General features: G+C 31.7%; 1 protein-coding gene across 13 annotated transcripts in view; it reads right to left on the reverse strand.

The window, feature by feature from the left end:
• Positions 1 to 12881, reverse strand: part of Trpm (transient receptor potential cation channel, subfamily M) — an 888877-nt gene that overhangs the window by 9244 nt on the left and 866752 nt on the right. For 11 of the 13 annotated variants that reach the window (XM_072523332.1, XM_072523328.1, XM_072523331.1 and 8 more), the window contains one exon: positions 8511 to 12540. In XM_072523332.1, the coding sequence (XP_072379433.1) occupies positions 12344 to 12540 (197 nt within the window). In that variant the 3' untranslated portion in view covers positions 8511 to 12343. Of the gene's footprint in view, positions 1 to 8510; positions 12541 to 12881 lie in introns of those variants that run through there. The other 2 variants (XR_011950088.1, XM_072523326.1) reach the window with 1 other exon arrangement.

Below are 12881 nucleotides of genomic sequence, written 5' to 3' on the forward strand. Positions count from 1 at the left end.
AATTTGCCACCCCACACGTTAAAAAAAGAGGATAGAAAGGTATGAGAATAAAAGAATTTGGCTTGCTTGGGTAAATTTTACCCGGCACAAATAATTCTTAGATGGTCTCAAAACGGGAACATGTAGTTATTGAAATTAAAAATAGTAATAGTAAAGTAAATTGGTTTGCCGATATTATGATCTTATCACTTTTCAAAATTAAAGTAGACGGTATTTGTTTTAAATATAAAGTTATTAGATAATTATCGATTTAATTTAATTTACTAAAAAATAAATTCATACCGATATTATTGTAACCTAAAGTTGAATTTTCGCGATTATTTGTTTCAAATATATTTCATTTAGTCTTAAATAATCATTCTCGAAAATAATTTGAAAAAATAAGTTTCTGTTTTATTCGATTCAGTCTTCAATAATAATGGGTTAACTTCGTTTATGTACATATAATACCTATGTGTCTGCTACAATTGGGAACAAAGGTATATGGGTAAGTTAGTATATTATATTTCCATTATTTGTATTGCAGCATTTTCTTTGCTTCCTGTAAATCATAAAAATCAAAAACAGTTCATATCTTTTTACGTTTTAAAAATTGTAGACTAAACAGCTTCAAGAATCTGTTTATAATTGTTGAGTGCTGCTTTCAAAATGAATAATTTACTATATTTTTCTTCAATTCGTCTTTTCTCTGTTTCGTCCATAGATATTTTAAAATAAACGCTGACTTCTCAAACGAAACGGGCCGGCGCTCTACGCATAGAATAAATAAAAATCCACTTAAGGAATTTCCACTCATTCTCATGGGAGAATGAATTTTTTACATCGCATCACTTTCCTTTGGGCGGCTGAGAAGGTAGGTCGACTGTAGTTGGGGAGACCGAACCGAAAGGGGGGTCGTAGATCGCAAAAATTTAGTACTTGGCCCGTAAAAATGGGAACAATAAGATTTCTTTTGGGAAATAATAAGATAATTCTGACAGAAATGAAGGACAACCATATAAGGTAAGTGTGTTTGTTTCTCGTTCTTTGTAACTATGTATGCATTTTAGTTTTAAAAACAAGGTGGCGCCCTTCCATTTTAGTTGGTACGTTTTAATTTCCATTCTTTTTGATATAAATATCCCCTATGCAAGATCAGTAGACCCACGTCCCAAAGCTCGCAGTTGTGCCCTTCAAAACACCTGCGTGCCCTTCAACACACCTGAGTGCCGGTTTGCAAGATGAATATACTTAAACCTGGATTTTTTCATTTCTCTTTTAATCCCATTATGCCTTCCAGGCTAAGGTACCTTACACTCTTGATTCCTCTGAGAGAAAGAGAGTGAGGGAGAGATAGAGAGTGCTTCTTTACTTTCAATGGTTTACTAATGGTTTAGTTGGTTCCCTCTATATTTTTAAAATTTACTAAATTTTTAGATCAACTGGTACTGATACTGAATTTCTCTTGTAGGTTGTAAGTTATTGCAGCTTACATAAGTCAAAAGTAACATTTGTTTTCCTACATTATTACAATTGTTATCATAGGTACCGTTATTGACGTTCAGTCTTTTCCTATTCTGTGTGATACATTGCTATTATCTGTTTAAGTTAATTAACTATCTTTCACGCCAATATTATCCATTATAAAAGCATATCATTCATCTTTCCTCTTTCTTTTACGAAAAGAGTAACTTTTGTTTTAAGACTGTAAAAAACGAATCTACTGCTCTAAATTGAAAACTGACTGTCTGGGTATTTTTCGTAATTTTGTAAATTAATGTCACAAGTTAATTATAGTTTTAAGGTAGGGTTTCTTATAAATGCGGTGTTGCTATTAAGCCGCTCTAATATGTTGTGTAGGAAAACCGCCGACTTTACAGGAATTAAAACTGTTATTTATAAAACCGAAAGGATGCCAAAAAACGTTGAGTCGATATAGAATGGTTATATAGATATATCAGCACTGAATTTTGTAGAACATGAGTTGTTAGCACAAGATGAAAATTATAGTTTGCGGAAAAATTAAATATATAAGAATTAAGCTAGAGGGTGTGCGTAAGCTTTCAGTCATTAGCCAAAGATACGCTGATGATACAAATCTATTACATACTAAAAGTTTGACATGTAAAAATTACTTTAATGAGTCAAGGGCTGTTGAATGACAAGGTAACTATACAAGCTTTAAACGAGCATGCAGCACTAACGATTAGTAATTATTACAAAATACGTTGGTTATCTTAACGATTATAACAGTATTTATTATGTAATATGCTATTTATTTCTCAGTTTATTTTCATAAATTTTGCTTCAATTGGATTTTTCCGTAATCTTCGTTCTCTACATTTTTCTTAAAATTTATTTTTTAGATAATTCAATCAAATTTTGTCTCATTCAACAGTTTTCATTAATTTTTTAATGATAAAAATATTCACCGCTACCGAGAAAAAATACGTTCCAAACTATTCGATAGAGAAATAAATAGTTGAGATCATAATTTTACGTTAAAATTGGGAATGCCGCTCCCTAAAAAACCACTTCGTTGTGCAGATGTTTTAGTGATTTCATCTTTCTGTTAGTCCGCCGCTTGATGATGGCACCGCTTTTCTAAAATAAGAAACTCTACTAGTTTGATCGAAACGTCGGTCAGGCCCATGTCACATTGATATCTCGTCACCGCTTCAGACCACTCATTGTTTGGTAGAGCTCTAAATATATTTAAAAACAATACATGGATGGATGATTTAGATATTAATTCGTAGCGAGCTAATGATTGTCTATCTGCTGTGTATAATTGGATCTACATATAATATTTGCAATTTTTTCCATTCATTTTTGATTTTTTTAATACTTCGGGTCATTTTCAAGACACAATAAAATACCATTTATTGTGTACCCTTTGGTTAAATTAAGTTGAAAAATTATTTATGTAATTTTTTTTAGACTATTACTAAATCGACATAATATCAGAAGTAAAACTAGGGAGTACTAAATGGATTGATAAAATATTCCATGCAGTATAAATTCGTGATTAATGATTTCATAGATTAAATTACATAAAATATAAAGAAAATTGGGAAAATACATTTGATCTCTCCATTATCAGGAGAGATAGACATAAAATAATTACCAAAAACACACACACATACACACACACGCACACACACATATGTGTTATTAAGATGTTATTTTTTTTTCCATATATGAGTTTTCCACATGAGTCTCTTGTCCATATGTAAGCCTAAGTACTTAACAGTATCTACCGTTGAAAGGGGAGCATTGTTGAGTGGTGGACCGCTATGGGATTTAGCGAATACTATGTGGCTTGATTTAGATTCATTGAGATTTATCTTCCACTTCTTAGTTCATTTCTAGACTTTATTTAAGTTTTCTTTGTTGTTCTGTTGCAACAACGGGATCTGAATATACCGCCATTATTGCGGTATCATCCGCGCAAATGTGGCTGTATGTACTTTATTGTCAGTATCACAACCTCTCTCTTGATACAAAAGTAAGAATGCTGCGATGCTACGTCTTCTCTGTCCTTTTTTATGGTGTTGAATCGTGGACCTTGAACGAAGATATGTGCAGAAAACTGGAAGCATTTGAGATGTGGCTATATCGGAGAATGCTTAAGATCCCGTGGACTGACTGAGTCACAAATGAGAAGGTACTCAGAAGAATGAATAAGAACCGAGAGGTACTGACCACCATCAAATCTCGAAAGTTACAGTTCTTCGGACATATTATGCGAAATGAATCCAGATATGCTCTCCTTCAAGCCATCCTGCAAGGAAAAATATTTGGAAAACGAGGTCCAGGAAGAAGAAGAACATCTTGGTTAAAGAACCTCAGAATCTGGTTCAATACAACATATGTGCAGCTTTTTCGCGCTGCTGCAGATAAGATAAAGATTGTCATGATGATCGCCAACATTCGTAAAGGATAGGCACATCAAGAAGAAGAATAGTATGTCATACATGTTCTGATGTAGGTCCTTTTTTAGTTTATACAGTGGTCCCTGATGCAACACCTTGTCAAAAGCTTGACTCACATCGATGAATGCAGTTGAGCAATATTGCTTATTTTCAAAAGAGTTTTGGATTAATTCTACCAGCGGATATATCTGTTATAATTGTTGAATGTTTGGCTCTAAATCCAAATTGGTGTATCGGTAGAAGTTCTTTTTCTGCAATAATTTTTATTAGTCTCTTAACTAGTAATTTTTCCATAATTTTCGACATGACAGGCAGTAGACTTATTGGTCGGTAACAAGTTGGCTCGTGTTGACGTTTAGCAGGTTTTGGGATTAGGATTAGTTGCGCTACCTTCCATTGTGCTGGAAAATATTTAAGTCTTATGACTTAAGTAACGCTTTTCGCGGTAGTTCTTTCATAATTTCCCCAGTGATTAAGTCGTGTCCTGGAGCTTTTTTAGGGTCCAGCTCTGTTTTTATAATGTACTGTACCTCATTTGCTGTAATATGTTGTATTCATTCATCTAATGGTGTTTTTGAATCAAGAAAGGCTATGCTTTCGTCATCTGTATCTTCTCGTGTTGAGAGTGGTTTAAAAACTGTTTCAAGGTGTAAAGCGAAGATTTATGCTTTCTCTTTATTTGTCTTTGCCCAAATTATATCAGGTTTCCTTATAGGTGGGATATGTTCTTCGGGTTGCTTTAATTTTTAGTTGCTTTCCATAAGCTGTAATTTGTATCCTCTCTCGACGTTAGGTTTTCGACATAGTTTTGGAAGCTCTCGTTTTTAATGCTTGATAGGTAGTCTTTTAAGCTTTTAACTGCCCTGTTATAGTTTGTTTTATCTGCAGGGTGTCTTGTCTTTTTGTCAGATCTCTTTTAGATGGCGTTTTTCTTTAATCTTCTTTCTTATACTAGGAGGGCATTGACTTCTGTTTTGGGTTCTGACCAATGGTGGAGTTGATTCTCACGAGGCAAACTGTATTAATTCTGTAAATTTTTGTACTTGGTTTTCGAATTCTTGGTGCGTTTTTAAAGATATGTTGAGGTTTACTTCATTTTCTAATATTTCTCTAAACAGATTCCAGTTGGTAGCTTGATTGTGAAGTATCAGTGGTTTTGGTTTTTGTTGGATATTTGTATGAATCGTATCTATTATTGGTGTATGCTCTGAGGCAACATCATAATTAGGGATCGTCAGGTATTTTCTTCCTCTTCCTGGAGCTGTTAGTCCAGATCCCCAGCTTGTGTGTTTAAGAGTTACAGTCGCTTCCTGCTTATAGGAATCCGTTAACGTTATTTCTAAATAATTCTGTAAACATTTCTTTATTTGCTTGATAATTTGGTGGGCAATACACCGCTGTTATTGTAATGGGTCCATTCGAATCCTCTGTTACCACTCTGGTTGCCTGCATGCCACTTTTTTTACTTTTTTAAGGAGGTAGTGTTTAATTCAATTTCTAATTAATACAGCCGCTCGAGCTCTGACTAGTCTGTCCTCATTTGGATGGCCTGCATTGTATACGTCAAAATTTGGGATTCTGAAGCTAGTTTTTGAGGTAAGGTGTATTTCAGAGACTAAAAGTATGTCAATCTTGAGGGTTACTAGGAATACTTCTATTTCATGTTTGTGTTGCTTTATACTGTTTGCGTTCCATAGTGCTATAGTAAGTAGCTTAGACATTACAATTATTTGTGATGGTCTATTTTAACTATTATTTAAGTTCACTGACTTCCCGGACCATTTGGTTTATTGTAGTTTGTTGCTGTTCTATTATACATTGTAAGTATCGTGTTGTACTATTTTGGATTGTATCTGGTCCATTTTGCTTTTTTGTTATAGATCTCGTTGTTTTGGTGGCACTAGCATAAGTACCTGATGCTTGTGGAAAGTTTTCTATACTGCTTGCCTCATTTGGTGCTTGATCTGTTCTAGCTGGATTCTTAGTGTTTGTAGTGCATCATTTCTTGTAAGTACTCTTTTTTTTATTTAAGATGTCCTGGTAGACTTGACATCCCTTAAAATTTGCTGCATCGATATTGTAGTGTACACTGATTTCCCGAATGTCTCTAATGTTGGCAACGTTTACATTGAATGACAGATTGTTTTCTGTGGGGTTGTTCAAATCGAACTACTGCATTTAATAATTGATATATGTCTCAATTTTTTTTCTGTGTATGTAAATATAACATAGTTAAACCTTATATATGAATATGATAGAACATATAAGAAGAATTTGAGCCCTGAAATTATATACACACACACATATATATATATATATATATATATATATATATATATATATATATATATATATATATATATATATATATATATATATATATATATATATATATATATATATATATATATATATATATATATATATATATATATATATATATATATATATATCTCCTGGTATGTACTTTCCCTATAACGGATCCATCGAATTCCGTCATATCACATTCTTTATATACAGGGTGGTCCTTAAGTAATTGTACAAAAAGAAACAGTAGATTCTACACTTTAAAATATTACGATTTAAGCCAAATTGTTTTAATAAAATGTTAATATTAAGAAAGATACAGGGTGTTAAAATGCAAATTTAAAATTTTATTTTTCGCTATAACTTTCACGTTTGTAAACATTTATGTATAAAAATTTACAACTGGGTACTTTTAAATATGAGAAATTATAATTTGATGCACATTTTGATGTGGCTAATAGAGGGCACCACATATGCCACATATGTGGCATAAATTTGTACTTAACTTTTTTGCTCTTTACGTTACCTATATTTGTGATAATAAATGTTAAAGATACATTATTTTAACAAAAAAAAGATATACTTGTTAATAACTTCAAAACTTAACAGTTTTCGAGATAATCGCATTTTAAAAATCAGCTGCATAATTCTGATTTAAGGCAATTACTCCAGGCAACGAAGGCAAAATATACAAAAACAATAATATTTCTGAATTTTGATATAAAATACCTTTAACTAAAGTTAATAGTTAACGAAATATTAAATAAAATAAATATATCAGCAGGATAATTAATAATAGGATTTGACAAAATAACAGAATAATAGGATTTTACATAAACCATTTTACGTTTTATATTAAATTAAAGTCATAATCAAAACATTTTGTTTACAAACCAAATTAAGAAATTGTTAAACTAAATAACATAACTTTTTGTCAAAGTAAGTGTTCGATATGTCCACCATTTTCTCTAATTCATTTGTCATAATATTCCAAAAAAGATCATCTCATATTAAATAGCATCATTGGTTCTAAAGAAACTGCTGCAGTATTTATTTCTTCCCACAGTTGGTTGCGAATGTTTATGGGATTCTTATAAACACGTTGATTTAATGCGTCCCATACACCAAAATCAAGCGGATTAAATTCTGGGCTACGTGGTGGCTATAATGTATAATGGATGAATATATTATTTTGGCTACATATCCAAATCTTATGGTATATTGTGGAACTACGCAGAGGTTAAATAATGTATTAAACTGTGATGTATCTCGTTCATTGGTTACTTATATACACACGGAATAACCTATCGATGACATTACTTATTTATATGATTACGTTACAGCTTACGAGTAACTATAATTACATCTCGAATAAATGGACTATTATGATTTACTAACGAACTAATATTATGATGAACTAAATTGCCTGTGTGTTTACTGTGTAATGAATAATAAGTATTCTTTTGAGATTTTTTATAAATTAAATAATTATATCAATATCTCACCACATTGCTGAGGATTATGACTACCACGACCAATTCAACGTCCAGAAAAGTTGTATTTAGGTCTCACTGCCTTCTCTCTAGAATCTGGAGGTATACCATCTTTCATAAACCACATATTTTGGGTTTTCAGCATTTTACAATAGAGAAAAAGTAATACAACGCCAGTATAGAAACTTAAGAAGCGATAGAAAAGGGAAATTGTAAACATAATGACGGCCAACGTCTGAATACGGACACGGCACCTAAAGAAGAAGATGAAGAATCGTTTCTTCAATAAGACATTTAGCAGCCATAACAAAGCCTTTTGTGGTATAACATTATCATCTTTGAGTTGTTTTCATAAGAATAAACTGTGAATTATGCTTATCTACAGATATTCAGTGCTTTACCGCACAAATATTATTATGCAGCTGACTTATAAAATGCGATTATCTCGAAAAAGGTTGAATTTTAAGGTTACTAACAAGTATACCTTTTCATTGTAAAAATAATGTATATTTAATATTTTTTAACACAAGTAGAGCTGACTTAAAGAACAAAAAAGTTACGCGCACAGTTATGCCACACATGTGACATATGTGGCGCCCTCTATCAGTTACATTAAAGTATGTATAAAATTATAATTTATCCTACTTAAAAGCATCCAATTGTAAATTTTTGTCTAAAAATATTTACAAACGTAAAAGTTATAGCGAAAAATAAAATTTTAAATTTCCACTTTAACACCCTGTATCTTTCTTAATATCAACATTTTATTAAAGCAAGTTGACTTAAATCGTAATATTTTAAAGTGCAGAATCTACGGTTTCTGTTTGTACAATTACTTAAGGACCACCCTGTATACTTAAAAGATCATTAACAATACGAAGAAGTTCTAAATCATTGAAAAATCAGTAAAAAGCTATTTAAAAAAAGTAGAACAGACGCGGTCTGATGTCTTACGGTAGGATGTTGATAACCAAGCAGAATGTCCGGGGATCGATTTCCGGCGAAAGTATTTAAAATTATAAAAATACCAAGTACTTCGCTATTTGCGAAGAATGTCGGGGATATGTTACTGTTATGTTACATTATATAACGATAATGGTGAGGTACGTATGTTCAGACTTTAGTTTTAGTAGTATTAGTTCATCTAGAAAAGATTTAGAAACATTTTTACGTGATAGTTTATAATATGTACTTCCGTTTTATCGACATCCAATAATAAACCTGATTATAGATACATTATTGATAAGAAACATATGGTAGAATTGAAAATGGAATGACTTTTTTATGTTTATAATAGTAAAGTCAACATGGTGATATAACCATTTCGAAATGTGTAGACCTTGGGAGCCGGTGTTTTAAAAAGATACATTTTTGTAGGATTTTATAGTTACTATTCCGGAATTGTTTGTTTCTGACATTTCATTTGCAACTAGGCAAACATTACTAAAGACAAAGACTTGATCTCATATCATTGCCCTAAACTACCAATGGTCTTCCTTGAGTACCTATATTATAGCCATCGCTTTTGTGTGTGTAGCGCTACATGTAGCCATAAATGCCTCTCGGAATTTGTTCATTGGTTTGAATTAATATTTAAATGCTCCGTGCGTTTGGGGAAAACATTTTTATTTTGTTTTCGATACTTTTTGTTTTAGACAAAGAATGATGGAGTGACAATGAAATGCTCGATGTGACACTTTTGTGATCTAGAGCCATAGGAAGAAGGAACTTACAAATTTTTTATATTTGAATTTTCTAAAATCCAAGAACCAACAAGTGGTTGAATTTTTAGATGTTTTAAAAGAAAGAAAATTGAACGAAAAACTTTTGACATAGAGTTTATCGAAAATCAACGCACACTAAATGTTATTTGAATATCGATGTATCGTTGTGTGCCTCATGGCATTGTTATTCCTTTGAACATTGAATCACAGCTACAGCGAATACGGTAAATTCCAGTGTATAACTTTATGAACAACTCGAATCTTAGACTTTCGTGTAGTCTTTGTTGGTTTGAAAATGAACGTATGAACATCGTATTTTGCTAAGATTTTGTCAATACCCTCTGTATTTTTAATATACAGTTAGAAAGCTTTACCATGTGGTTTTCGTTATTTCTATAAATTGCAGTTGACTCTTTTTGAAGAGACCCATAGTTGACGTATAGACCCATACCGTCCATTGGAGCATAAATGTTTCGTCACAACGCTTTTTCTAGAACGGAAATCTTCTACAAAATATTAAACTTCATATATTCAGATAGCATGATTTGGTAAAGTTTTATAACTTATTAACCGAAAACCAATGCATACAAGAATATGCATTGGTTTTCGGTATACCGTGTGAAAACCAACTCGAATCACTACCCTAAACAAAAGAGAGGCGTCACAAAAACGTTAGCACATTGTGTTACTCAAATGTAAACCTAAATATTATTGGTTATGCTCCAAGAGACATCAAGCTATATAAAGGCCAAAAAAACAGTCAACTGCAACATTGACCAACTACAAGAACCAAAACGTAAAAATTTATTGTCGTATGTTAAAAATGTTACATATCGAAACACCAAAATCTTAAGTTGAGTACATATTCAAACCAAGGAAAACGATACAAGAAACACTCTAAGATCAGTATAAGATCCAAAATAACCGTTATGAACTCCAAAAATTTACTGCATTTCCTTACATTTGTGGTTCAGTGTGTATTGGAACAAATTGTAGTGTAAAGATTTGTTTGACTCAATACAAAGAGAACTTGTATTGGTCGATGTGAAAAATCAGCCGTGTCAGAACACACGAGACTAGTACATATAGCACATATATTCGAGAAAGATCATCAGTGATTTATTGAAACGATACGAGGACACATCTACGTTCGTCCTCTTTTCTGAAATACGTCTACGGCATTGGATAGTGTCTGCCACAATTGCTGCAAATAATTCCAAAGCAGCATCTGTAAACCCCGATAAAAATGTACTTTTGACTAGAAACAATCGTGATATTTAATTAACAACATAATTTTATAGTATTCGTAGAAGATAAGGAAGATTATTAACTGAGAACACCCTTATCACAAATATATTATTTATTCATGCAATCGTATTATTGTCTACTCTATAAGAAATTCTTTATTTTTTAAATACTTAAGAGCTAAGAGTTCTACTTGTTAAATCAAGTATTGATGTTTAGCTGCTTTCTTTTATATAAATTTACAATCTTTCACAAAAACACTCAGAAAATTTTCAATATTCAGCCGAACACTTTTTACTAAGAGAAATAGTTTTTTTACCTATATAAAAGGTATTCATATTAAAAGTTGATTCAATGAACAACATACTCAGGTTATGTTAATCATACACAAAGAATCAAAATATTAGCCAAAATATCAAAACTGATGGCTTGATTCAGAGTGAGAATTAATTCCAGATCTAAATACTAGGACCGTTAACTATAACGGTTATTTAAATATTTTTAAGACTTTATTATGTTTTAGAGGGTCTAAGCTTTTTAGTCCATCGCCGTCTATATTGCCATGATAAAATATCAGATGGTGCTTTCCAATTATATTATTTTTTAATTATGTGCTGCAATATATGAAAACACGAATCAATTTTCGTGTCAATTTGACGTCAATTTGGGAAAAGAAAATTAGCTGTATATTTTTGGGCTATCTAAACGTTACAATTTTGCACACGTTAGGTGCATTGTTTTGACACGTTTGCTCTAAATGCTCCCACACAGCGATGCTTGGACAGAAATCCAAAAGATACACGCCTGTTTCATAGATTTTGAAAAGGTTTTGACAGAGTACGCCATGATTTACTTAAAGATATGCTTGCTTGAGAGCAAAGGCATGATAAATATATGAGAATATTTCTGTATTTATATTGGAATCAGTGAGAAAATATAAGAATAGACGATGAAGTTTCAGACGTAATAAGAGCAACACGGGGAGTTGGACAAGGTTGTATTATTGCACTACTGTCTAAGTCTATAGTGAATACATTTGCCAGGAAGTTTTATTAAACGCAAATGAAGGAATAATCGTCATTGGAGAAGTGATAAATAACATTAGATATGCAGACAATTCTGTGCTGTTCGCAAGAACATCGAAATACAATACGAACAATACTACTAAATACTCTAATTCAAAATTTAACGTTGATTTCTTAAATTAGATTAAATAAGGTGGTAAATCAGATGAACATTTGATGAAAATTAATTAGGTATATAAATAAACCACAATGATTATCATTTTCAACGTTCAACTTACGGCAACCAAACTTGTTTAATATACATGTCAAATCTCAACTGGATGGACTGTGATCTAATTAACTGCGGAAGAATAATTTTCCTAAATTGATGGTTTTTATTGGATTGATCTTCACGCAGTATAACATGATATTTAAGGGTTATAGTTTTGAAGTATAAAATTTGCTTATCTTTACTCACAACCTAGCCGAAATTAGCAGCATCTATAAATATTCACAAAACGTGTAACAAAATTAGAATAGTAGTTAAGATATTATTTACTAAATAATATTTCATTATAGATTAAAAATTATATGTATATTGTTCATTCAACTTTTAATATGATTTGGAAACGGCTGCAGTAAAATACGAACTAGAACTAACACATAGTTTCCGACTGCATATGGAGACTACCTTTCGATTCAGCTGATGGAAGTACTTCTCGTAGGACCGTAGGTAACTGAGAAGAATCTATAACGATCGATGGTCGTTGCGGCATTGGTGGTTGATTAATAGCTGCTGCATTATCGCTAGATTCAGTTGAATCTTGTCGTTCTGTGGATGAACTGCTAGAGCCTACACCCAAGAAAAGAGAAAGAGCAATGGTAGTGAAATGAATAGAAGAAAATGATGATTTAGTTTGTAGATATTTTAATTCGATATGTATTCTAAGATACTCTTTTACTTAATGAAAAATATTAATTTATTAAATAATACTGAACGGACTGGTTAAATGGTTATGAATTAAAATGTTTAGCAATAGAAATAAAGTAGTTTTATTGCTCTAGACTAATTGTTCTTATCGATCATGTACGATATATAGTCACTATTTAAACATGAGATTTAACCCGTTAAAGGAACAATATCGATTCAAAAAAAATTAGTAGAAAAAAGTATACTTTATTACTTTCAATGAA

This window comes from Diabrotica undecimpunctata, chromosome 2 (assembly GCF_040954645.1).
Source record: "Diabrotica undecimpunctata isolate CICGRU chromosome 2, icDiaUnde3, whole genome shotgun sequence".
NCBI classification, from domain to species: Eukaryota; Metazoa; Arthropoda; class Insecta; order Coleoptera; family Chrysomelidae; genus Diabrotica; species Diabrotica undecimpunctata.